Genomic DNA, 25212 nt, shown 5'->3' with positions numbered 1-25212 from the left:
CTAACCTCTTTTTCTCCTCTTTCAGGTAACATCGGGGGCTTATCTACAGCATTACAAAATGATGTAGATAAGCCCCTGAAGACTGTGAGCTTACCTCACCATCGATATTGGGGGTGACAGGTTCCCTTTAAAGATGACACATTTCCTTTGTATTTTAGGCAAAAAAATATAAATTATTTTACATTGTTTTTACAGTTTGGAAAATTCTTCCACTGCTATTTTCAGTTCTAACAGAGTTTCAATGATATTCAGATCAAGGGGCAAAACAAATTTGACGTGTGTTTAGCATCATTATCCTTTTCTGTAAGCCAACCGCTTTTCTATTTCAGCTTTGTTTTACAGCAAGTCTTTTGTTTGCATCAAAAATTTGTTGAAATGTCATTGAATCCAGTCTTCCCTCTTCTCGTGAAATGTTCCCCAGGCCATTTGCTGCAACACAACCCCAGAGCATGAATCATTCACCCCATGCTTAAACGTTGGCAAGATGTTCTTTTTCTGTGTGTTTGTGTGTGTGAGTCTATATATATTCACACAAAAAGGGAATATCCTACATGTATTGCCACTAGGGTGTAGCTTCACCAAGGGCAAAATGTAATTGCAAGTGGCTCACAAAATCATTTACAGTGGGGGAAATACGTATTTGATCCCTTGCTGATTTCGTAAGTTTACTGACAAAGACATGGACAGTCTATAATTTTAAGGGTAGGTTAATTTTAACATTGAGAGATAAAATCTAAAAAATAAAATCCAGAAAATCACATTGTATAAATGTATTTGCATTTTGCACTGAGAAATAAGAATTGGATTCATCTGGCAAACAAGACTTAATACTTGGTGGCAAAACCCTTGTTGGCAAGCACAACAGTCAGATGTTTTTTGTAGTTGATGAGGTTTGCGCACATGTCAGGAGGAAATTTGGTCCACTCCTCTTTGAAGATCATTTCTAAATCATTTAGATTTTGAGTCTGTCGCTTGGCAACTCGGAGCTTCAACTCTCTCCATAAGTTTTCTATGAGATTAAGGTCTGGAGACTGGCTAGGCCACTCAATGATCTTAATGTGCTTCTTTTTGAGCCGCTGCTTTGTTGCCTTGGCTGTATGTTTTGGATCATTGTCTTACTGAAAGACCCAGCCACGACCCATTTTTAATGTCCTGGCGGAGGGAAGGAGGATGTCACTCAGGATTTTACGGTACATGCCTCCATCCATTCTCCCATTGATGCAGTGAAGTAGTCCTGTGCCCTTAACAGAGAAACACCCCCAAAACATAATGTTTCCACCTCCATGCTTGACAGTGGAGACAGTGTTGTTTGGGTCATAGGCAGCATTCTTCTTCCTCCAAACACGGTGAGTTGAGTCAATTTTTGTCTCATCTGACCACAGCACCTTCTCCTAATCACTCACAGAATCATCCAGGTGTTCATTGGCAAACTTCAGATAGGCCTGCAAATGTGCCTTCATGAGCAGGGGGACCATGCGGGCACTGCAGGATTTAAACCTTTACGGTGTAATGTGTTAGCAATGGTTTTCTTGGTGACTTTGGTCCCAGCTGCCTTGAGATCATTAACAAGTTCCCCCATGTAGTTTTAGGCTGATCTCTCACCTTCCTCATGATCAACGCTACCCCACGAGGTGAGATTTTGCATGGTGCCCCAGATCGATGTTGATTGACAGTCATTTTGTATTTCATCCATTTTCTTACTATTGCACCAACAGTTGTCTCCTCACCCAGCATCTTGCTTATGGTTTTGTAGCCCATTTCAGCTTTGTGTAGGTATATGATTTTGTCCCTGACAGCCATATACAGCTCTTTGGTCTTGCCCATGTTCTAGAGGTTAGAGTCTGACTGATTACTTGAGTCTGTGGACAGGAGTCTTTTATAAAGGTGATTATGTAAAATAGCTTTAATGTGGGTAACCAGTTGATTAGGAGTGTCTAACTGGTCTGTAGGAGCCAGAACTCTTAATGGTTGGTAGGGGATCAAATACTTATTTCTCACTGCAAAATGCAAATAAATTTATATAATTTATACAATGTGATTTTCGGGATTTTATTTTTGATATTTTATCTCTCAATGTTAAAATTAACTTATCCTTAAAATTATAGACTGTTCATGTCTTTGTCAGTGGGCAAACTTACAAAATCAGGAAGGAATTAAATACTTATTTCCCCCACTGTATATATGCACATAAATTACCTTAATACCAGTCGTGAGAGTTAATAGTTGGTGTCTTATATGGCTTCATTGCATGTAGAGAAACAACTTTCAATAAAGTTGCATGAAAGTCCATAATGCTGATGTGGTCACTAAAAGTAAAACATGTCACCGGTTGCTGCAACAGTGCCTGCATGAACATCGATTGTAGACCGAAAAAAGGTTTATTTGCACGAGTATAGACTAGTCGTCTGCCTTCGACACAGTTGACCACTCCCTCCTACTACAAATCCTCTTTTCCCTTGGCATCAAGGACATTGCCCTCTCCTGAATTTCCTCATACCTCTCCAAATTTAATGACTCCCACTCCCACATTACCTCCTCATTCCGTCTATTCTCTGTTGGTGTCCCTCAAGGCTTTATTCTGGGATCCCTACTCTTCTCCATCTATACCTTTTGGCCTTGGGAAAACTCATAAATTTCCAAAGCTTCCAATACCATTTATAAGCTAATGACACTGAGATCTACCTCTCTGGCCCAGACGTCACCTCTCTGCTGTCCAAAATCCCTGTCTATCAGTCATATCCTCCTTCTTCTCACCATGCTTCCTGAAGCTCAATGTGGGCAAAACCGAACTCCTCGCCTTTCTTCCATCCCACTCTAGTCCCCTATCTGATATATCACAATAAATGATATCACGCTTTCCCCTGTACTGCAAATCTGCTGTCTTGGAGTAACCTTCAACTCTGGCCTGTCTTTCAAACTGCACAAGCTCTTGCCTCCTCCAACTCACAAATATTTCCAGACTCTGTTCTTTCCTCGACCATTATTCTACTAAAATGTTAGTGCATGCCCTCATCATCTCCCACCTCAACTACTGCAATATCGGAGAGGAGGAGGGGTTTGTCTCTATGTAAAGTCTTGTCTAAAGTCCACTTTAAGGGAGGATATTAGCGAAGGGAATGAGGATGTCGAGTCCATATGGGTTGAAATTCATGGAGGGAAAAATGGTAACAAAATTCTCATTGGGGTCTGTTACAAACCCCCAAATATAACAGAAAGCATGGAAAGTCTACTTCTAAAGCAGATAGATGAAGCTGCAACCCATAATGAGGTCCTGGTTATGGGGGACTTTAACTACCCGGATATTAACTGGGAAACAGAAACCTGTGAAACCCATAAAGGCAACAGGTTTCTGCTAATAACCAAGAAAAATTATCTTTCACAATTGGTGCAGAATCCAACCAGAGGAGCAGCACTTTTAGACCTAATACTATCTAATAGACCTGACAGAATAACAAATCTGCAGGTGGTTGGGCATTTAGGAAATAGCGACCACAATATTGTGCAGTTTCACCTGTCTTTCACTAGGGGGACTTGTCAGGGAGTCACAAAAACATTGAACTTTAGGAAGGCAAAGTTTGAACAGCTTAGAGATGCCCTTAATCTGGTAGACTGGGACAATATCCTCAGAAATGAGAATACAGATAATAAATGGGAAATGTTTAAGAACATCCTAAATAGGCAGTGTAAGCGGTTTATACCTTGTGGGAATAAAAGGACTAGAAATAGGAAAAACCCAATGTGGCTAAACAAAGAAGTAAGACAGGCAATTAACAGTAAAAAGAAAGCATTTGCACTACTAAAGCAGGATGGCACCATTGAAGCTCTAAAAAACTATAGGGAGAAAAATACTTTATCTAAAAAACTAATTAAAGCTGCCAAAAAGGAAACAGAGAAGCACATTGCTAAGGAGAGTAAAACTAATCCCAAACTGTTCTTCAACTATATCAATAGTAAAAGAATAAAAACTGAAAATGTAGGCCCCTTAAAAAATAGTGAGGAAAGAATGGTTGTAGATGACGAGGAAAAAGCTAACATATTAAACACCTTCTTCTCCACGGTATTCACGGTGGAAAATGAAATGCTAGGTGAAATCCCAAGAAACAATGAAAACCCTATATTAAGGGTCACCAATCTAACCCAAGAAGAGGTGCGAAACCGGCTAAATAAGATTAAAATAGATAAATCTCCGGGTCCGGATGGCATACACCCACGAGTACTAAGAGAACTAAGTAATGTAATAGATAAACCATTATTTCTTATTTTTAGTGACTCTATAGCGACAGGGTCTGTTCTGCAGGACTGGCGCATAGCAAATGTGGTGCCAATATTCAAAAAGGGCTCTAAAAGTGAACCTGGAAATTATAGGCCAGTAAGTCTAACCTCTATTGTTGGTAAAATATTTGAAGGGTTTCTGAGGGATGTTATTCTGGATTATCTCAATGAGAATAACTGTTTAACTCCATATCAGCATGGGTTTATGAGAAATCGCTCCTGTCAAACCAATCTAATCAGTTTTTATGAAGAGGTAAGCTATAGACTGGACCACGGTGAGTCATTGGACGTGGTATATCTCGATTTTTCCAAAGCGTTTGATACCGTGCCGCACAAGAGGTTGGTACACAAAATGAGAATGCTTGGTCTGGGGGAAAATGTGTGTAAATGGGTTAGTAACTGGCTTAGTGATAGAAAGCAGAGGGTGGTTATAAATGGTATAGTCTCTAACTGGGTCGCTGTGACCAGTGGGGTACCGCAGGGGTCAGTATTGGGACCTGTTCTCTTCAACATATTCATTAATGATCTGGTAGAAGGTTTACACAGTAAAATATCGATATTTGCAGATGATACAAAACTATGTAAAGCAGTTAATACAAGAGAAGATAGTATTCTGCTACAGATGGATCTGGATAAGTTGGAAACTTGGGCTGAAAGGTGGCAGATGAGGTTTAACAATGATAAATGTAAGGTTATACACATGGGAAGAGGGAATCAATATCACCATTACACACTGAACGGGAAACCACTGGGTAAATCTGACAGGGAGAAGGACTTGGGGATCCTAGTTAATGATAAACTTACCTGGAGCAGCCAGTGCCAGGCAGCAGCTGCCAAGGCAAACAGGATCATGGGGTGCATTAAAAGAGGTCTGGATACACATGATGAGAGCATTATACTGCCTCTGTACAAATCCCTAGTTAGACCGCACATGGAGTACTGTGTCCAGTTTTGGGCACCGGTGCTCAGGAAGGATATAATGGAACTAGAGAGAGTACAAAGGAGGGCAACAAAATTAATAAAGGGGATGGGAGAACTACAATACCCAGATAGATTAGCGAAATTAGGATTATTTAGTCTAGAAAAAAGACGACTGAGGGGCGATCTAATAACCATGTATAAGTATATAAGGGGACAATACAAATATCTCGCTGAGGATCTGTTTATACCAAGGAAGGTGACGGGCACAAGGGGGCATTCTTTGCGTCTGGAGGAGAGAAGGTTTTTCCACCAACATAGAAGAGGATTCTTTACTGTTAGGGCAGTGAGAATCTGGAATTGCTTGCCTGAGGAGGTGGTGATGGCGAACTCAGTCGAGGGGTTCAAGAGAGGCCTGGATGTCTTCCTGGAGCAGAACAATATTGTATCATACAATTATTAGGTTCTGTAGAAGGACGTAGATCTGGGTATTTATTATGATGGAATATAGGCTGAACTGGATGGACAAATGTCTTTTTTCGGCCTTACTAACTATGTTACTATGTTACTATGTAATATCCTCCTCTATGTCTTACCTGCTAATACTCTTTGACCTCTCTAGTCCATCCTTATCTCTGCTGCCTAACTAATCCACCTCTCTCCTCGCTATTCCTTTCGGCATATCCCTTGATTGGCTACCAATTTCCCAGCGTATCCAGTTCAAACTGCTAACACTGGCCTACAAAGATGTCTATAACCTGTCTTCTCCGTTTATCTCAGAACTAAACTCTCAAGAACTTCGAACGCGTAATCTCCAGTCCTCCCAAGACCTCCTTCTCTGCTCCACGTTTATATGTTCCTCATCCAATCGCCTCCAAGATTTCTCCCGAGCATCCCCCATACTCTGGAATTCTGTGCCCCAACACGTCAACTATCTGCTAATTTCTCAACTTTCAGATGGAACTTGAAAACACATTTGTTAATGCAAGCTTACAGTCTGCATTGACCCCACTGCCACTGCTGTAATAACCCCACTGTCAACTCTTTATCTCCAGAAGTTGCCACAACCCTCACAACCTACTGTATCCTTCCCCATTATCCAGTAGACTGTAATCCCACAAGGCCAGCACCCTCTCCCCTCTGTTCCTGTCTGTCGTTGTTAATTTGTTCACTTTAATTTATATTTGTATATTGCATGTAGTCACTTCTCATGTATAGCGCACTGCCCGCCTCTGAAGCCGGGAATCGTACACTTAGCTTCAGAAGCGAATTGAGCATGACCGGAAGTTCAGAAGATGGCATCTGGTCCTGTGCGTCTCCGAAGACGAAACGCTGCAAAGATTTGCAGGGGCTGGCGATGATGACCGCTCTTATAAATTATATTATGGAAAGAGGACCGACTAGTCTGGGGCAACTAACACCCAATTGACTAGTCAAAACCCTAATTAGCATAAAAATTGCTATAATATAAATACTCGGGCCTGAGCGATGAGAGGTGAGTATGTTGTTTTTTATTTTAATCGCAGCAACAGCATATGGGGCATAATATATGGAGCATCTTATGGAGCATAATCTATGGAGCATCTTATGGAGCATAATCTATGGAGCATCTTATGGGGCATAATCTATGGAGCATTTTATGGGGCCATCAACCTTTATACAGCATTGTATGGGGCATAATCTATGGAGTATCTTATGGGGCCATCAACCTTTATGCCGAATTGTATGTGGCAAATGTTTCTATGGAGCATCTTATGGGGCCATTATTAACCTTTGTGCAGCATTATATGGGGCATATTTTTATATGGAGCATCTTATGGAGCCCATCATAAACTGTATGGAGCATTATATGGGGCTCCTGATTCAATATGGATATTCAAAAACACTGATGCCTCAATTAATTTTACTTTTATTGGTATCTATTTTTATTTTTGAAATTTACCAGTAGCTGCTGCGTTTCCCACCCTAGGTTTATACTCGAGTCATCAAATTTTCCCAGTTTATTGAGGCAAAATTAGGGGGGTCGGCTTATACTCGGGTCGGCTTCTACTCGAGTATATACGGTAACTTTCTTCTAGTACAGTTATCACTTGCTGATTTGTAGCTCTTACATACGTGGTCAATGTAAGTGAAGTGGCCCTGATGGTTGTTGTCCTTTTATTCATTTCTCATTTTTGTTGGTAATACCTCTGTGCCTAGTGACGACCTGCAGTGTTCATGTGAGAGTGTGACATGATCTGTCCTTAAATATGGAAAAGCTGCTTTCTATCTCCTCATATGTTTCCCATTATCATCTTCAGAAATTTTTGTTTATGATTTTACAATTTTTCATAATCTTCCCATTCAGGTCCCTACAATATTGGTTCTCTCTGGAGATCTTCTAATATAAAGAACATTTTCCTGATTGACCGCCAAGAATGGATATGGACAGAGACAAGATGTTGGAGAGTATATTACACCTCACTCTAGAGATCCTCTTCCGGCTTACTGGAGAGGTGAGAGATTCTGATGATGTCACATGACATCATTCTTATCTATGGGAATAACAGATGGACAGAACTGGAGAGGTGAGGACTCTGGAAATGTCTGTAGTGAGATTCATTAATGTGTCTCTCCATAATCAGGATTACACAGTAGTGAAGAAGACCTCTGGTGAGCACTGTCAGGACCCTGTGTCTGAGGGATGGGGAAGAACCCTGAGCCCAATCATGAGGCCTCCACCTCACCCCCTGATACATGAGGACATCAATGACCAGAAGATCCTAGAACTCACCTACAAGATGATTGAGCTGCTGACTGGAGAGGTGACACTGCTGGGAATGCTGGGACATTATACAGTAACACTATGAAGGGTTCAGGGGGATAATAATAATAATAATAATAATTTTTAATTTATATAGCGCCAACAAATTCCGCAGCACTTTACAATTAAGCGGGGACATGTACAGACAAATTCAGTACAAGTTAAGACAATTTAAAGAGTGACATTAGGGGTGAGGTCCCTGCTCGCAAGCTTACAATCTACAAGGAAATGGGGGGACACACTAGGTGAAAAGTGCTTGTTATTTCAGGTCTGGCAATTATAATAAATAGGGATTTTCATATAAAGCTGCATGATCCGGTCATCAGCCCGTAGATGACGATATCTTTGTATTTGTCAGGTTCCTATAAGGTGTCAGGATGTCGCCGTCTATTTCTCCATGGAGGAGTGGGAGTATTTAGAAGGACACAAAGATCTGTACAAGGACGTCATGATGGAGGTTCCCCAGCCCCTCACACCACCAGGTAATAGACAGGACTAAATACACACGGCGTATAATTATCTGTATGTAAAGAATGAATTCAGTCCCTGTATGTGTTTTCTCCAGTTCTATCCAGTAAGAGCACAACACCAGAGAGATGTCCGCTTCCTCTTCTTCCTGAGAACTTTAAACAAGAGAATTCCAATGTTCCTCAGGATCATCAGGTAGATGGAGAGAAGGTGTCATGAGATCTCTCCTATGATGTGTAGACGGCTGTGAAGGTCTTGTGCTCAGTCTTGTTTTATCCACCAGTATTATATGTTTTATACTTGTGTAATGAGAACGGTGGAGATGGCAGAATTAGAACTGATCATAGATGTGACTTCTCCATCTGTCTGTGACTTTTACAATCTTTGTTTCAGGGTAAAGTTCTGACCCATATTAATACTACAGAGACCTATGTGAGAGGAGATAAGTGGTGTAAAGAGGAGATTCCTACATATGACTACCCAGGTGAGTAGTAACCACTAAATGCAGACAAGTCTCAGTTTCTTCTCAGCCACCGGGTGATACCATTTCGTATAGTTTGCTGTGATCTATGTGGTCTTTCAGGTTTTTTGAGATGCGTCAAAAGAGGTAACATGAAAAAATATGAACTTTTTTTTTTTCAATTATCTTTAGTGATTAAAGGGAGCCTGTCACCCCTCCCCTCCCCCCTTTCCCCCCGGGCCTTTTTAAGTAAAAGAGCCACCTTCAGCAGCACTAAGGCTGTATTCTGTGAAGGTGTCTCTTATGTTTAGCATCCCTAGGATTGCTGAAATACTCACTTTTATAAATTGCCGGCAAGACCTCTTTTGTGTCCAGGAGCGTGTTAAAATGTCCTCTTGTCTTACAAAAACCAAGCCACCATACAGCTCCATCAGCTGAAAAATAAAAGTTATAACTCTCAGAATGACCCAATATAAAAATAATTGTTTTTTTTATAAAATAGGTTTTATTGTATAAAAGCGCCAGAATATAAAAGATATACTGTATTTTTGAGACTATAACATGCACTTTTTTCCCAAAAATTTTTTGGGGAAATGGGGGTGTGTTTTATAGTCAGAAAATGCTTACAAATACTGTGGCGGCAGCAGGTGTCAGGCAATTCTGTGGCGGTCCCGGTCCAACGCTGCCAGGCGATGATCACACTCCCTTCCCAGGCTGGTGCGGCAGGTTTGACGGTGGTGCTCTGTGGTGCGGGGGGGCTCCGCCGGCATTTTGTGAAAGCCCAGAGGCCCCGCACATCCATTTCTGTGATGCGGTGGCCTTCGGGGAAAATGGTCGCCGGGTCTGGTGCATGCTTAGATTGAGAACTCGGCTACGAGATCTCGATTTGAGCATGCATTGCCCCCGGCAGCCATTTTCCTGCAGGCCACCGCATCGCAGCATTGGATGTGCGGGGCCTCCGGACTTTCACAAAATGCTGGCGGAGCCCCACTCGCTCCACCGCCTCACCTGCCCACACTAGCCGCACCTGCCCACACTAGCCGCACCTGCCCACACTAGCCGCACCTGCCCACACTAGCCGCACCTGCCCACACTAGCCGCACCTGCCCACACCAGCCGCACCTGCCCACACCAGCCGCACCTGCCCACACCAGCCGCACCTGCCCACACCAGCCGCACCTGCCCACACGAGCCACACCTGCCCACATCAGCTGCACCAGCCTTGGATGGGATTTCCCGAAGATAAATTCCCAAAGGGGTATAGTTTCCAAAATGGGGTCACTTGAGGGGGGATTCTACTTTTTCAGCACTTAGGGGCTCTTTATATGGAATCCACAAACTATTCTAGGAAAATCTGTGTTTCAGGAGCCAAATAGCGCTCCATCTCTCCCGAGTCTCTCCTTATGGCTAAGCAGTACTGTACAGCCACATATGGGGAATTTCTGCATTCAGCAGAAATTGTGTTACCAATTTTGGTGCCATTTTACCTATTTCCCAGTGTGAAAATGTAAAACTTGGGGCCAATACACAATCTTGGTGGTAAAAAATGTAAATTATTTTTTCTTCACTGCTCAATGGTATAAAAGTCTGTGTTACACTGTGTTAATATAATCACTGCACCCCTAGATGAATTAATTGAGAGTTTTAGTTTGTAAAATGGGGTCACTTGGGTTCTTCTGTTCTGGCACCTCAGGGACTCTTCTAATGTAGCATGGCACCCTCAAACAAGTTAAGCAAAATCTGCCTTATAATATGGCGCTACTTCCCTTCTGACCTTTGCAATGTGCCTCAAAGGTAGTTTTCAACTACACATTTGGTATTGTGAACTCAGGAGAAATTGCAAAACAAATTTTGGGGTCCATTTTCTCCTGTTACCCTTGTGAAAATACAAAATTTGAAGCTAAGAAAGATTTTTGCAGAAAAAATGGTATTCTTAACATTATAAACTTCTGTGTTGGGGTTCAAAGTATTCAATACACATGTAGATAAGTTCCCAAAGTGGTCTAGTTTCCAAAATGGTGTCACTTATTGGGGGTTTCCACTGTTTAGACACATCAGGGGCTCTCCAAACATGACATGGTGTCTGCTAATTATGGCAGCAAATTTTACATTAAAAAGTGAAATAGCGCTCCTAAGTCTAAAGGAACATTTTTGTGAAAGAAAAGTAAATGTATATTTTTTCCTTCCACATTCCAAAAATTCCTGTGAAGCACCTGAAGGGTTAATAAACTTCTTGAATGTGGTTTTGAGCACCTTGAGGGTATGTGCACACGTCAGGTTTTTTTCCTGACAAAATCCTGAGAATTCTGCCAGAAAATCGTGTTTTTTTTGCGCGGATTTCTTGCGGAATTTGCGCAGATTTTTTGCGTTTTTTTTTTTTTCCTGAATGTCATTTTTGCTATGGAATCCGCAAAAAGAATGAGCATGTCCGTTCTTTTTGCGGAATGCGTTTTTTTTGCGGAAAAAAACGCTAACATATGCACAAAAAATGCGGAATGCATTCTAAAAGATAGGATGCATAATGTTAGCGTTTTTTTACCGGATTTATAGCGTTTTTATAGCGAAATTCCGCAAAAAAACGCTAAAAATCCGGACGTGTGCACATACCCTGAGGGGTGCAGTTTTTAGAAAGGTGTCACTTTTGGATATTTTCTGTCATATAGGCCCCTCAATTTCCTCAAAGTCACTTCAAATGTGAGATGGTCCCTTAAAAAAATGGTGTAAAATGTGCAAATTCAGGTGTAAAGATGAGAAATCACTGGTCAACTTCCAAACAAAAAACAAAATTATGTTTCAAAACTTGTGCTGATGTAAAGTAGACATGTGGGAATTGTTATTTCTTAACTATTTTATGCAATATGACTCTCAAATTTAAGGTCATAAAGTTTGAAAATTGTGAAATTTTTGCCAAATTTCCGTTTGTTTGTTTTTTTGTTTTTTTTAAACGAAAGTCATATCAAAGAAATTTTACCACTATTATGAAGTACAAAATGTCACGAGAAAACCTTCTCACCTTCAGTGGGATCCATTGAAGCGTTCCAGAGTTATGACCTCATAAAGTGACAGTGGTCAGAGTTTTAAAAATTTGGACTGGGCAGGAAGGTAAAACTGGCTTCAGGCCGAAGGGGTTAAATGGCAAAACAAAAGTGTCTGATATATATAAAAAAAAATAGTTATTGCAGAAACCGGAACAAATTTTTACATGAATTTTAGTGGTCCTTTGTGGTCATTAAAAAAAATGAAGTGAAAACCAGACAGATATTTCGCTTATTTTCCCAATAATACTTTCTGCTGTCGGGGGAAAAAAAATAGAATATGATACTGACATAAAAATGGAGCTGGGCATATTATGAAAAAAGGATGTGAAAATTATTTAAATATCTGAACGGGAATTTTTTTTTGTATAGTTCTTTTAACCCCTTTACCCCCCCCCCCCCCCCCCCAAGCCTGTCTTCACCCTCCTGAGGCCAATTTTTTCAATTCTGACCAGTGTCCTTTTATGAGGTAGTAACATTGGAATGCTTCAACGGATCCCACCGATTCGAGACTGTTTTGTCGTGACATAGCGTAATTCAAGATATTAGTCAAATAAACTTGGTTTATTTGTGAAAATATCGATAATTTGACGAAAATGTCACAATTTTCAAGCTTTTCATTTTTATACCCTTAAACCAGAGAATTATGTCACACAACATAGTTAATAAATAACATTTCACACATGTCTACTTTTGATCATAACAACTTTTGAAACATAATTTTTTTTTTGTTAGGAAGTTAGAAGGGTTAAAAGTTGACCAACGATTTCTTATTTTTGCAACAAAATTTACAAAACATATTTTATAGGGACCACATTACACTTGAAGTGACTTTGAGGAGTCTATATGACAGAAAATACCCCAAAGTGATACCATTCTAAAAACTGCACACCTCAAGGTGCTCAAAACCACATTCAAGGAGTTTATCAATTCTTCAGGTGCTTTACAGATATTAATGGAATGTGGAAGGAAAAAGTAACATTTAACTTTTTTTCACCAAAATTTTTAGTTAAGACCCAATTTTTCATGACAATGACACGAGAAATTGGACCCCAAACGTTGTGGTGCAATTTGTCCTGAGTACGCTGATACCCCAAATGTGGGGGACAACCACTGTTTGGGTGCATGGCAGGGCTTGGAAGGGAAAGGGCGCCATTTGACTTTTTGAATGCAAAATTTGCTGGAATCGTTTGCAGATTAAATATTTAGGAAACCATAATTTTGTAGGGTTTACCATTCAAGAGCACTAACTAGAAAAAGACCAAAACATTTTTGATGTATGAGATAAAATTTAACTTTTCATACATATAATTAAAAAACCAAAGACAGCAAACAACAATCACTGTACATGTATACCGTGCTAGCTACGTTTACTTTACAATAGATCCCCTGAACTCTGTTCCTGACCGCAGAGGTTAAAGAAATTGTTTGCGGATGCTAAACAGTGAAAGCCCCCCACAAATGACCCCATTTAGGAAACTAGACCTCTCAGTGAACTTATCTAGATGTGAGGTGAGCACTTTGAACTCCCACGTGCTTCACAAAAAATTAGAACGTTGAGTTGTGAAAATAAAAAAAAATGATAATTTTTCTACAAAAATGTTATTTTAGCCCCAATTTTTTTCCACAAGGGTAACAGGCCCCCAAAATCTCTTGGTCAATTTCTTCTGAGTATACTGATACCCCATATGTAGGTGAAAACTACTTTGAGCGCACGTCATTGCTCGCTAGGAAAGGAGTGACGTCGGGGCTCGGAAGGGAAGGAGTGACGTTTTACAATTCAGACTTTGATGGAATGGTCTGCAGGCATCATGCTGTGTTTACAGAGCCCCTGAAGTGCCTAAACAGTAGAATACACACACACACACACACACAACCCTATATTGGAATTGATCTACTGTTTTTCTGGTATGTGAATTTTATAATGTAGTGACATATACATAAATTGTGTACAGTGCATCAGGTTGGCATATTCAGAAGTGAATTTAGTAGTCCATGGATGTCTGGTACAGACTGAAGCATTCTTTTATACACAGGCCAGGTTTGTCGGGGCAAGTAAGTACTGGGACCCGTTCTTTCCTAACTGCCAAAAATCAGGGCCTTAATCACTACCTCCAGGAACTGAAGGTGCTATGTAGCGGTCTGGCCTGCACATCATGATAGCACACAAGCGTTGTACACTGCCATCTATACGATGTGCATGGCCAACTTCTTGTACCACACCTTGGCTCTGTACAGCTGAAGGACTTGATCAGAGAGATCAACTCCCCTCATGTTCTTCTTGTACCTCAATTCACAGTGTGGTTTGAGAACCTGTGTAGAGGTACTTGGTATAGTGGTGGGGTGCTGCCATCACCATGTATAGTGGTCAAGAAAAGGACATTCCTCCTCTCCTTGTACTTGACCACAAGCATGCTGTCTCTACATTGGGCTCTGCTCTTGCCTTTTTTGAGCAGCTGCCCAATTAGTGTCTTAAGGAGGCCACTCTGATTTTTGTGGACAGTACCGCAGGCTGTGATCGCTGGCTCAGAGAGGGACTTAAAGAGTGGTGTGCTGGTATAAAATATATCTATGTAGAGATGATAAACTTGATCCAGCAGTGGGTGCAACAGATCGCATACAATTTTCCACTCACTCCCAGGACAGGGGGGCATTCAGGGGGTTGAATCCGGGAGTCCTTCCCTTCATAAACCCTAAACTTGTGGGTGTACCCTGAGGTACTCTCACACAGTTTGTACAGCTTACCATAATTCTGTACCTGTGCAGGTATTGCCGGAATTTGAGCCTCTCCTTGAAATGGATTAGGGACTCATCCACGCAGATGTGCCTTTGGTTAGCGCACACTTCAGCAAACTTGTTGCTGAAGTGATCAATGACCGGCTGAACTTTGAAAATTTGTCATAGCTGGGGCCATCTCGGGAAGGACATTGTGCTCTATCACTGTAATGCAAACATTTTTAGATGGCCTCAAAACGTTTACGGGTCATGGCCATGTGGAACAGTGGAGTGTTATACAAATCTCAACACTTAAAAGTTTGCCAAAGTACTGTTACTATTCCAAATTATTTTTTTTACTCTCTTTTTACACACACACACACAAAAAAGGAAAAAACTGCCGCAGGTCGATCAGTGATGTGTTGATGACCAGCACTCGATGGCTATAGGACAGGTGCACGGATATGAAGCCCAAACACCGGAGGCCTGTCAATGATGTTCGTCACCAACTAGCACTCGATGGCTGTAGGATGCACGCACGGATGTTGTGCAAAAAAGGGGATAAAAAAATAGACAAGGAAAAAAAAGTCCTTGCAAAAAGCGAGCGCGGATGCTCATCAGTGGTGTACGTCTGATCAGTCACTCGGCGGCTGTAGGATGCACACATAGAGTGGTGCATATGGGTGGAAGAAATAATAGTGAAAAAAAGGTTATGGGAAAACAGTGAGCACGAGTGCAGATCAGTGATTTTCATCATTGATCAAAGCTCGGCAGCAGCGGGATGCACGCATGGACGTGGTAGCAAGGTGGGGGGAGAAAGATAGACCGGGACAAAAAAAAGTCCTGAAAAACAGACATTGACCAGTGATTTGCTTCACTGATCAACACTCAGCGGCAGCAAGGTGCACAAAAAAGAAAAAAAACTGCCAAAACTCAGTGATCAAGTACTGATCACAGCTCTGCAGAAGAAAGGGGGGAGAGAGAGTGTTAAAAAGGTAGGGAGAGATGGGGATTGGGGTGGATTAGGATCAGGCAAAGATCAGGGATGAGGACTCTTACAGCACCGATCCTAGGCGGAACATCAGTGCTTCAGGCAATCTGAGAAAAGTTGCAATTGCCTGCTGAGAATTGAACATCCAATCATAGTAACATAGTTAGTAAGGCCGAAAAAAGACATTTGTCCATCCAGTTCAGCCTATATTCCATCATAATAAATCCCCAGATCTACGTCCTTCTACAGAATCACTGCGATCAAAGTTGCGGGGGGGACAGAGAATATGATTCTGACAAACCGGTACCCCCATGTCACGGTTCCACCCTTCAGGGTGTCTGGGATGCAGTTATTGACAGCTCGGCCGTCCAATCTGGTATAGGGGCGTGCTGAGCTGTCAGTGTGTTGATTGACAGCTTGACTATCCAGTCTGAGACTGTGAGGCGTTGGCTGTCTCATGTGTTCATTATTCCACTTAATGGCCATGCTTCTTAACAGCTGGATTTCCCAGGACACTGCAAGACGTACATTCATCTTGTGAGGTTTGTGCTGTGCTCTCTGTGCCTTGAGTTCTATATGTTTGATCTGTTGCCTGACCTTAGACTTTGTTCTGACTACCCGCCAGTTTAACCACTTCACCTCTGATCTGTTATCCTCCCGGTACTCTGACCTCAGAACATTACCTGACTACGCTTTTGTCTCTTCCTTCTGTTTGACGTACCCTCCTGGCTTCTGACCTTGGACCCCTCACCACTCTTACTCACAGCTTGGCCATGAGAAATGACTAGCGTCAAACCCCGCATATATAAAAAGGATGTGAACATCATTTGATTATCTGAACAAGTAAAAGTTTTTTTGTTTTTTTTTAACTGCCCGTTAAACCTCAAAAATAGGTAACAGGAGTTTATAGATCTGGGACTTAAATAGCTGGCCTCCAGAGGCTGTCGTGGTTCAGCATATGTGGAGAGATTAACTTCGGGGCGTGGCCTGAGAGTCCATGTGAGCGGACGTGCGGCTGTGAGCTCCCGCCGCTGTATATTGTAAAATCCTGCAGAGCCGCTGCTGTTTGGTCCCTGCGGGGGCTTACTGGCTGCGGGGAGACTTGGAGAGGCCGGCGGTGCTGTTCGGTAGCGCTGGAACCGACGAACATGACCAGGAGACGGCAGAAGGACGCGGGAGCCGGGGATGCAGGCGCAATCCAAGATGGCGCCGACTTGAGGGAAAAGGCAGACAAGGAGAACGCCGCATGCAGAAAGCGCATGGAGGTAGCGGCAAAGCTCCAGCAGTTTGCGAGAGCGGAGGCCGCAGAGGAGGGAGCCGGAGCTGATACCGAAGAGGAGGAGGAGGAGGAGAGCCCAGCAGGAGAACATGAGGTACAACAGGGGAGAAAGGAGAGTAAAATGGCGGTGGCAGAAGGGGGACCCGAGGAAATGGCGCCAGAAGCTGAGCCTACCCTAAGAGACGTTTTTGCGCTAGTCTCTTCATGTAAACAATCTCTGACCATACAGATACAGGAGGTTAAGGGGGACACAGCCCAGATAAACGCAGCCATGCAGAAGATTGACAAACGTGTGGGGGAGGTAGAGGAGAGAGTGAGCACTGCAGAAGACCATATAGTGCAGCTGCAAAAAGCAGAGAAAAAGTTCACTCAAGCAATAGCTGAATTGGCTGCGAAAAATGAGGACCTTGAGAACAGGTCCAGAAGAAATAATATTCGCATAGTGGGCATCCCTGAAAAAGCTGAAGGGAGGAATCCAACGGAATATATTGAAAAATGGCTGTTAGAGACATTTGGAGATATGGCGCTAACAAAAGTGTTCGCGGTAGAAAGAGCGCATAGGGTCCCGCCGAAACCACCTGTCCCTGGAGCGAATCCCCGTACCATGCTCGCCAAAATTCTAAACTATAGAGACAGAGACATTATCCTGAGGAAGGCCAGAGACATGACGGATCTGACAGTTGAAGGTCAAAAGATTGCTATATACCCAGACTATTCTACTCTGGTGCAGAAACAACGGATGATGTTCACGGGTATCAAGAGACGGCTGAGGGAATTGGGTGTGCAGTATTCCATGATGTTCCCAGCAAGACTGAGGGTGGTGGCGTTTGATAAAATTCATTTTTTCCAGAAGCCGGAGGACGCTACCCAGTGGATCGATATTAATGCTAAAAAGCTTAAAGGAAAAGGAGACTGAAACTGTGGGAAGAGTCTGAAGTTGTTTACTTATCTGTCAGTTGGAAAAGAGTCATGTGATTGACAAGCCAAGGGGTATGGGGGGGGAAGAAGGGAGCTGGATTATATCCAGTTAAAGTTAAAGGGATGGTGTAATGGCTGCTGGGAAAGGGGGAGGAAGGGTTTGCGACATATTTTAAGTTTATGCAGACTTCTTGTGTGTGCAAATAATTCTAAGTTAAAATGTTTTGAGAACGTTATTTTTCAAAATGTCTGAAATCCTGTTATGTACAGTGGTGGGAGGAGGGTTGGGAAGGTAATGCCAAACGGAGTGTTCGCTATGGGCGATGATGCCCCACTCTTGGAAAGAGGTGGAATGGTTAGATGTGAGGGGGGAAGGGTGGGAGGGGGAGTTGGGAGGGGGGGGGGGGGGGAGGGTAGTTAGACAGCCTGAGCTCAAAATTGATGATACTTATAGTGAAGATGAGCCAAGTGATGGGGACCCGTTTTAAGATTTTGTGCTGGAATGTGAGAGGCCTAGGGGAGAAATCTAGACGTGCTGCGTGTTTGCAATATGCAAGAGACCAAAGGGCCTCAATGATATGCTTGCTGGAGACGCATTTGGTAAGGGAAAAAGTGGATGTTTTGAATAGACGATGGATCCAGAGGGGATATCATTCTACCTTCTCCACGTATGCAAGAGGAGTCTCAATCTTGGTTCCAGCGGGAGTTCAGTATGAGGAGGTGAAGGTATATGTGGACGTGGAGGGACAGTATGTACTATTACGGTGTATACTGTATGGAGTGATGCTGTGTGTTGCCGCGATGTATATTCCGCCTCCCTACTCTAGCAGGAAGATTAGAGAAGTAATGGAGCGAGTGGAAAAATGGGGACCGACACCGTTAATAATTATCGGAGATCTAAATAACATCTGTGATGAATATTGGGATAAAAATAAAAATACTCAGAATAGGTCGGAGGGACACATAACAACATTTGGCACCTATATACAGGAGATAGGTTTGATTGATCTGTGGAGGGTTAGACATGTGGGGGAGAGAGGGTACTCATGTTATTCACCGGCACATGCCACACTCTCTAGGATTGATATGGCTCTGGGTAACAGGATTTTGGACACATTGGTTGGGGAGGTGAGATATCTGCCAAGGGCCTTGTCGGACCATAGTCCAATTGAAGTAGAGGTTAGATTGGAGGGGGCTCGCTCGCTAAGTGGGAGAGAATGGAAGATTCATCCTAATTGGCTACAGAGTATTGAGTTGGAAAGTATAGGACGGGAGGTGGCGGAATTCTTTCTCTTAAATGATGGAAGCGCCGACGCTCTTACAATTTGGGATGCAATGAAGGCGTACCTGAGGGGACTACTGTTTAGGGACATTAGTAGGTGTAAGCGGAGGACGAGAGAGGTAGAAAAAGCGGCAGTTGAGGAGTTGAAGGAAGCAGAGGATGGGATGGCCACACTGGGAACCCCTGAGGCAGAGAGAAGAATGAAAAACGCACAAAATCATTTGGAAAAAATTCTGCTAGGCAAAGCTGAGAGGAAACGAGATTTCCAAAGGGTATTGTTCTATCAGGAGGGAGAAACAGTGGGACATATGCTGTCGGTAGTGGCTGCTGCTCAGAGAGGTTCTTCATATATACACTCTTTGGATTCTGCTAGTGGAGGTAAAATAACGGAAACACCTGAAATTTTGAGAGCCTTTGCGGACTTCTATGCAGATTTGTATTCCTCTCGGGTTGGTGAATCGGTCGAGGATGCACTGACTTTCTTGGAAGGTCTGGATTTGCCGAGACTGAGTGAGGCAGATAGGGAGAGCCTTGAGGCCCCTATCACTGAGGAGGAATTGAGTCGGGCATTGATGTCTATGGCCAATGGGAAGGCGCCTGGGGTCGATGGGTTACCCGCTGAGATCTATAAAGGGTTGGCAGAAGTGTTGATTCCTAGATTAAAAATGGTATTGGAGGAAGCTAGGTCTTGTGGGCGCTTGCCAGCCTCTATGAGAGAGGCCATAATAGTGGTCATTCCAAAGGAGGATAAGGACTTGGGGAAACCGGAGTCGTACCGCCCAATTTCTTTACTAACAATTGATGTCAAGCTTCTGGCCAAGGTGTTGGCTCTCCGCCTCTCTAGTGTTATTGCGAGTCTGGTGCATTCGGACCAATCTGGCTTTATGCCGGATAGATCAACGGCGATCAATTTGCGGAGGTTATATGTAAATTTGCAGGTAGAGTCTGATAACTGTGGTCGAAGAGTGATTGTATCGCTAGATGCACACAAGGCGTTTGACAGCGTCGAATGGGGGTACCTCTGGCAGGTGCTGGAATGTATGGGGTTTGGCCCGCAGTTTGTGGCCTGGATACAGCTGTTGTACTCATTACCATCCGCCAGAATTAGAGTAAATGGGGAGCTATCTCGTCCTATAGGGCTGGCTAGGGGTACTAGGCAGGGATGCCCGCTTTCACCCCTCCTGTTCGCGTTGGCTGTAGAACCTCTTGCTGCTAAGATTCGGCAGTCGGATGGGGTCCCTGGGTTTAGGTATGGCAAAGTAGAGGAAAAAATAGCGTTATATGCGGATGATGTTTTGCTGTTCCTGGAGGATCCAGACAATTCACTAAGAGGGGCCGTTGAAATTGTTGAGAGATTTGGTACTGTGTCGGGACTAACAATTAATTGGGATAAGACGGTTCTTTTTAGAGTGGATGACGTAGGAGAGAATGTGAGTGAGGATGTTGGGGATGAGAGGCTGAAGGTGGTTTCCCAATTTAAATATCTTGGAATATGGATTTCGGTGCCGGTGGCGGAGTTTCTGCAAAGAAATTTGACTCCTGTTATGGGGGTACTCAAGGCAAAGGTAGACGCCTGGAATAAGCTACATCTATCGGTCGTCGGTAGGGTAAACCTTATTAAAATGGTCCTTATGCCCAAAATTCTTTATGTTCTGCATAACGCACCAATTTGGATCCCTCGGGGGAAGTTCAGGCAGATTAATGCCCTCTTTAGAAGTTTGATATGGGGTAGACAATATCCACGTATTAGCTTGGAGACGCTTCAACGACCCAAGGAAGATGGTGGTTTGGCTTTGCCCAACCCGGAAATATACTTCCTTGCGGCCCAGAGCCAGCATTTGAAGGGCTGGGCGCGAGGGGCGTCATCCAGTGCAGTACAACAGCTATTGGAAGAGGTGACGGACCGATGGCCAGGTGTTTGGAGGATGGCTCATTGGGCGCGCTGGGGAAAATATACCCAACCCTGTTCCTGATTCGTAAATTATGGAATAGATTAAGGCAGATTCGTGGGGTTACAGGGTTGACTAAATTCACACCGATATGGTCTAACCACAACTTAAAGGATTTTGAGGCCCTGGGAGGATTGATGGAATGGCAGAATAAGGGAATTTGCTTTGTTCACCAGATAATCCAGCAGCAGGAGCTGAAGTCCTTTTCCCAATTGCAGGAAGAATTTGGTTTGCGATCCACAGGGGAATATCAGTATGCGCAGATGAGACATGCCTTTAGAGCTCAGAATAAGAAGGCTGATATCAGGGTTCAAGATGATATAGTGTTGGAGTATGTGTGTGGTGAGGGTACTACAAGGGGAGTTATTTCCACTCTGTATAAGGACCTTATGCACACATTTCTGCTAGATTTCCCTATAAAGGCGAGAGCTAAGTGGGAGAGAGAAGTGGGGTCGATGGAAAATGAAACCTGGGAATCGGTGATGGAGTGGGTTCCGCGACTATCCTTGAGTGAACCATATAGGCTCTCGCAGCTATACATTTTGCATAGGGTATATAAATCTCCGGAAGTGTTATACAAAGCGGGATTGCGTGCCAATTCTGGGTGTCCGAGGTGTGCGAGTGAGAAGGCAGGAATATATCACATGATGTGGACGTGTCCGAGACTGGCTGCCTTTTGGGTGGTGGTTTTGAGCCGAGTTGAAGCAGCGTATAAGTGCAGAGTTGTTAGAGACCCGATAGTATGTGTGCTGGGATATGTGGAAGAAATTGGAGTTGACAATACTTGGAAGATTGCAATTGCTAGGCTACTCTACATGGCCAGGAAAGTAATAGCACGAAACTGGATAAACGCGGAACCACCTGTGAGAAGGGAATTTCTCCAATATGTTCAACATGGTCTAAAATTGGAAAAGGGGGTGTACAGTAAAAGGGGGAAAATAGAACTCTTTAATAAAATATGGTCTCCTTGGCTTGATTTGGATTGAGGAGTATAGGCGTCGTGTTTCCTAAGACCTGGAAGAGGATAAATTACAAGAGGCAGATAATGCCTCGGTGGGGTGGAGATTGAGACTGAGCTGTCTTATGGGGGAGGGGGGTAGTTGGGGTAATGTTGGGGTTTATTAAAGTAAGAAAATGTGTATCTGATATAATGCAATGTAAATGGCATTCTGTTGTTCTCCTTTTTTTATATTGTTAATAAAAATCTATTTAAATTAAAAAAAAGAGATTAACTTCAGGAAAGTTCTTGTGCTGGTGTGAACCTGAGCTAGGAGGTTTTGCTAACCCTGAGCAGGGCGGATCCCCGCAGCTGCAGAGACTGTGAGATACAATTTTGTTTTGTTTTACCCAAAGGGCTGTGTTTTATTTTCACATCACGTTGGTTTATACCGTATACCTAATAAACCAACAGAAGATTTAAAGTGACAGTGTACCTGTGTCTACCTCAATGTGCAGCCGAGTGAGCCGACCTGCCGCAACATATAAATGTCTCAGTGGCTCAAAAAATCATCTATATATGCACATAAATCCCCTTAATACCAGTAGTGGGAGTTAAGAGTGACTTTCACGAATGCAAATGACTTTGCACACGTCTGTAATATATATCGGCATATGTGCACATGTGTGATGACAATGCATTGCCAAGGACATACGCTCAGTTAGTGTGCGAAAGAAACAATTGCGCATGTGCAAGTACATTAAGATCTAGATCTGTCCTCTGCCTTCGACGCAGTCAACCATTCGCTCCTACTGCAAATCCTTTTTTTCCTTAGGATAGAAGACCTTGCCCTCTCCTAGATCTCCTCCTAATTCTCCAACTGCACATTTAGTAACTCTTACACTACCTCCTCATCCCTCCCTCTCTCTGTTGGTGTCCCTCAAGACCCTGTTCTGGGATCCCTACTCTTCTCCATCTATACCTTTGACTTGGGGCAACTCAGAGTCCTATGGCTTCCAAAAACCATTAATATGGTGATAAAGCTCAGATCTACCTCTCTGCTGTCCAGAATCTTAAAATGTCTATCAGCCATATCCTCCTTCTTATCACACTTCCCAAAGCTCAATGTGGACAAAACTGAACTCACCATCTTTCCTCCATCTCTCCTAATTCCACTACCTGATCTATCTATCACAATAAATTATATCACGCAAGTCCGTTGCTTCGGAGTAACCCTTGACTATGACCTGTCTTTCAAACTGCACATCCAAGCTTTTGCCACCTCCTGTCTCCTCCAACTCAAAAATGTTTCCATAGTCCGTCCTTTCCTCAACCATTATCCTCATCATCTTCTGCCTCAACTACTGCAATATTGTCCTCTGTAGCCTCCCTGCTTAAACTCTTGCATCGTCCTTAACTCTGCTGCCCGCCGAATCCACCTCTCTACTCACTATTCTTCTGATTCTCTCCTCTGCAAATCCATTCATTGGCTACCAATTCCCCAACGTATCCAGCTCAAACTATTAACATTGACCTACAAAGCCGTCCATAATCTGTCTCCTCCAAATATCTCTTAACTAAGCTCCCGTTAACTTCCAACACGTAATCTCCGATCCTTTCAAGATCTTCTTCTCACCCAATCACCTCCAAGTCTTTTCCTGATCATCCCCCATACTTTGGAATTCTGTGTACTAACACATCTGATTATCTGCCAGTTTTTAACCTTTCAGACGGAACTTGAAACCACATTTCTTCCAGCAAGCTTCCAGCCTGCACTAATCCCGCTGCTGCCTGACCACAGCCTGTAATAATTTCCTTCCGCCACAACCCTCCAGCCTACTGTGTCCTTTCCCATTACCTAGTAGACTGTAAGCCCACAAGGCCAGCACCCTCTCCCCTCCACACCAGTCTGTTGTTAGTTTGTTCACTGTAATTTACATTTATTTTTGTATGTAACCCCTTCTCATGTACAGCACACTGGAATCAGTGGTGTTCTAAAAATAAATAATAATAATAATAATAATATTAATAGCCAAGGAAAATAGCCATTCATTAGATTCTGCAGTTCACAGGCCCTGAATTTAGATAGACCTCGTGAAATAACATAAGTGCATGCTCAGTAATAGCCATAACATAAATGTTCCATGCGCATGAAAATTGAACCGCAAATCACCGTCAAAATTATAAATGAGCAAAGAAGAGATTTAACTGACTCTGAAAAGGCACAATTTTTAACAAGTCTTACAGAAGATGCAGCGCCCCTGAAATAGCTCAGATGTTGAGGGGCGATCACAGAAGCATTTAATTTTCGTTGTAAATAGTCACCAGGGTCGTTAAAAACGTGTTGAGAAAGACCGATGCACATTAACTGCCAAAGATATGAGAAGAATGAAACATGAAGCCACCAGGAAGCCATTATCCTCCAGTGCTGACATATTCCACAGCTGCAACATCTCTGGAGGCCAGAAGAGACAAAGCTGAGATGAGGAAGCTGAGCCCAAACACCACCGAAATGGATAGATCAAGACTGTTCCAAGAAATGTCTGAAGAAAGATTTTTCAAGGCTTTTATGGACTGATGAGTTGTGACTGACTCTTTTTTTTTAACTCTTTTTATTTGGTTTTAAAGAATAACATCCAAATGTATAGACTTCACAAGTAAACAGATTAGAAGTTGCAATAAAACATACAGTAAGAAAATAACACCGTACAGGAGTAAATAATTCACTGAAATACATGCAATCAACCAAGAACATGGACCAAAATCAGAGCTTAGTTCTATTCTTTGGATGGTTTAGCCAAGTCTTCCAATTAAGCATAAATGCAAGCATCGAGTTGAGTGTATTATTTCTTCATTTGTGGGTAATCCAGAAGAATTCCAGTATCTAATGATAGCTATTTTTACTCATATAAGAATGTGAGCAGTAAGTATTCTATATTTTTAGCACCAATAGAACAAATTTCTAGCAAGAGTAAAACTAAAAGTTATATTGTACAATGAATTAATGATGAAATCAGTTGGAAACTTCCAAATAGGGGCTATTAACGGAGAGCACCATAAAGTATGGATAAGAGAAGCTTTAAAACCACATTCATGCCAACATAATTGCGAGGATGGGGGGAAACAATGTATGCAATCTCACTGGTAATAACATCTCAACACTGTTTTCATATACGACTCAAAAT

General features: G+C 42.7%; 1 protein-coding gene across 1 annotated transcript in view; it reads left to right on the top strand.

Moving 5' to 3' along the window:
- The first annotated feature begins 7541 nt into the window (after positions 1-7541).
- Positions 7542-25212, top strand: part of LOC138663908 (zinc finger protein 568-like) — a 51154-nt gene continuing 33483 nt past the window's right edge. The window contains exons 1-5 of the mRNA XM_069750276.1: positions 7542-7685; positions 7815-7994; positions 8352-8475; positions 8559-8656; positions 8855-8945. Coding sequence (XP_069606377.1) covers positions 7608-7685; positions 7815-7994; positions 8352-8475; positions 8559-8656; positions 8855-8945 — 571 coding nt within the window. The 5' untranslated portion in view covers positions 7542-7607. The remainder of the gene's footprint in view (positions 7686-7814; positions 7995-8351; positions 8476-8558; positions 8657-8854; positions 8946-25212) is intronic.

Source organism: Ranitomeya imitator, chromosome 2, assembly GCF_032444005.1.
Source record: "Ranitomeya imitator isolate aRanImi1 chromosome 2, aRanImi1.pri, whole genome shotgun sequence".
NCBI classification, from domain to species: Eukaryota; Metazoa; Chordata; class Amphibia; order Anura; family Dendrobatidae; genus Ranitomeya; species Ranitomeya imitator.
Note: the sequence above shows the minus strand (reverse complement) of the source record. Positions and strands in the feature narration are given on the sequence as shown.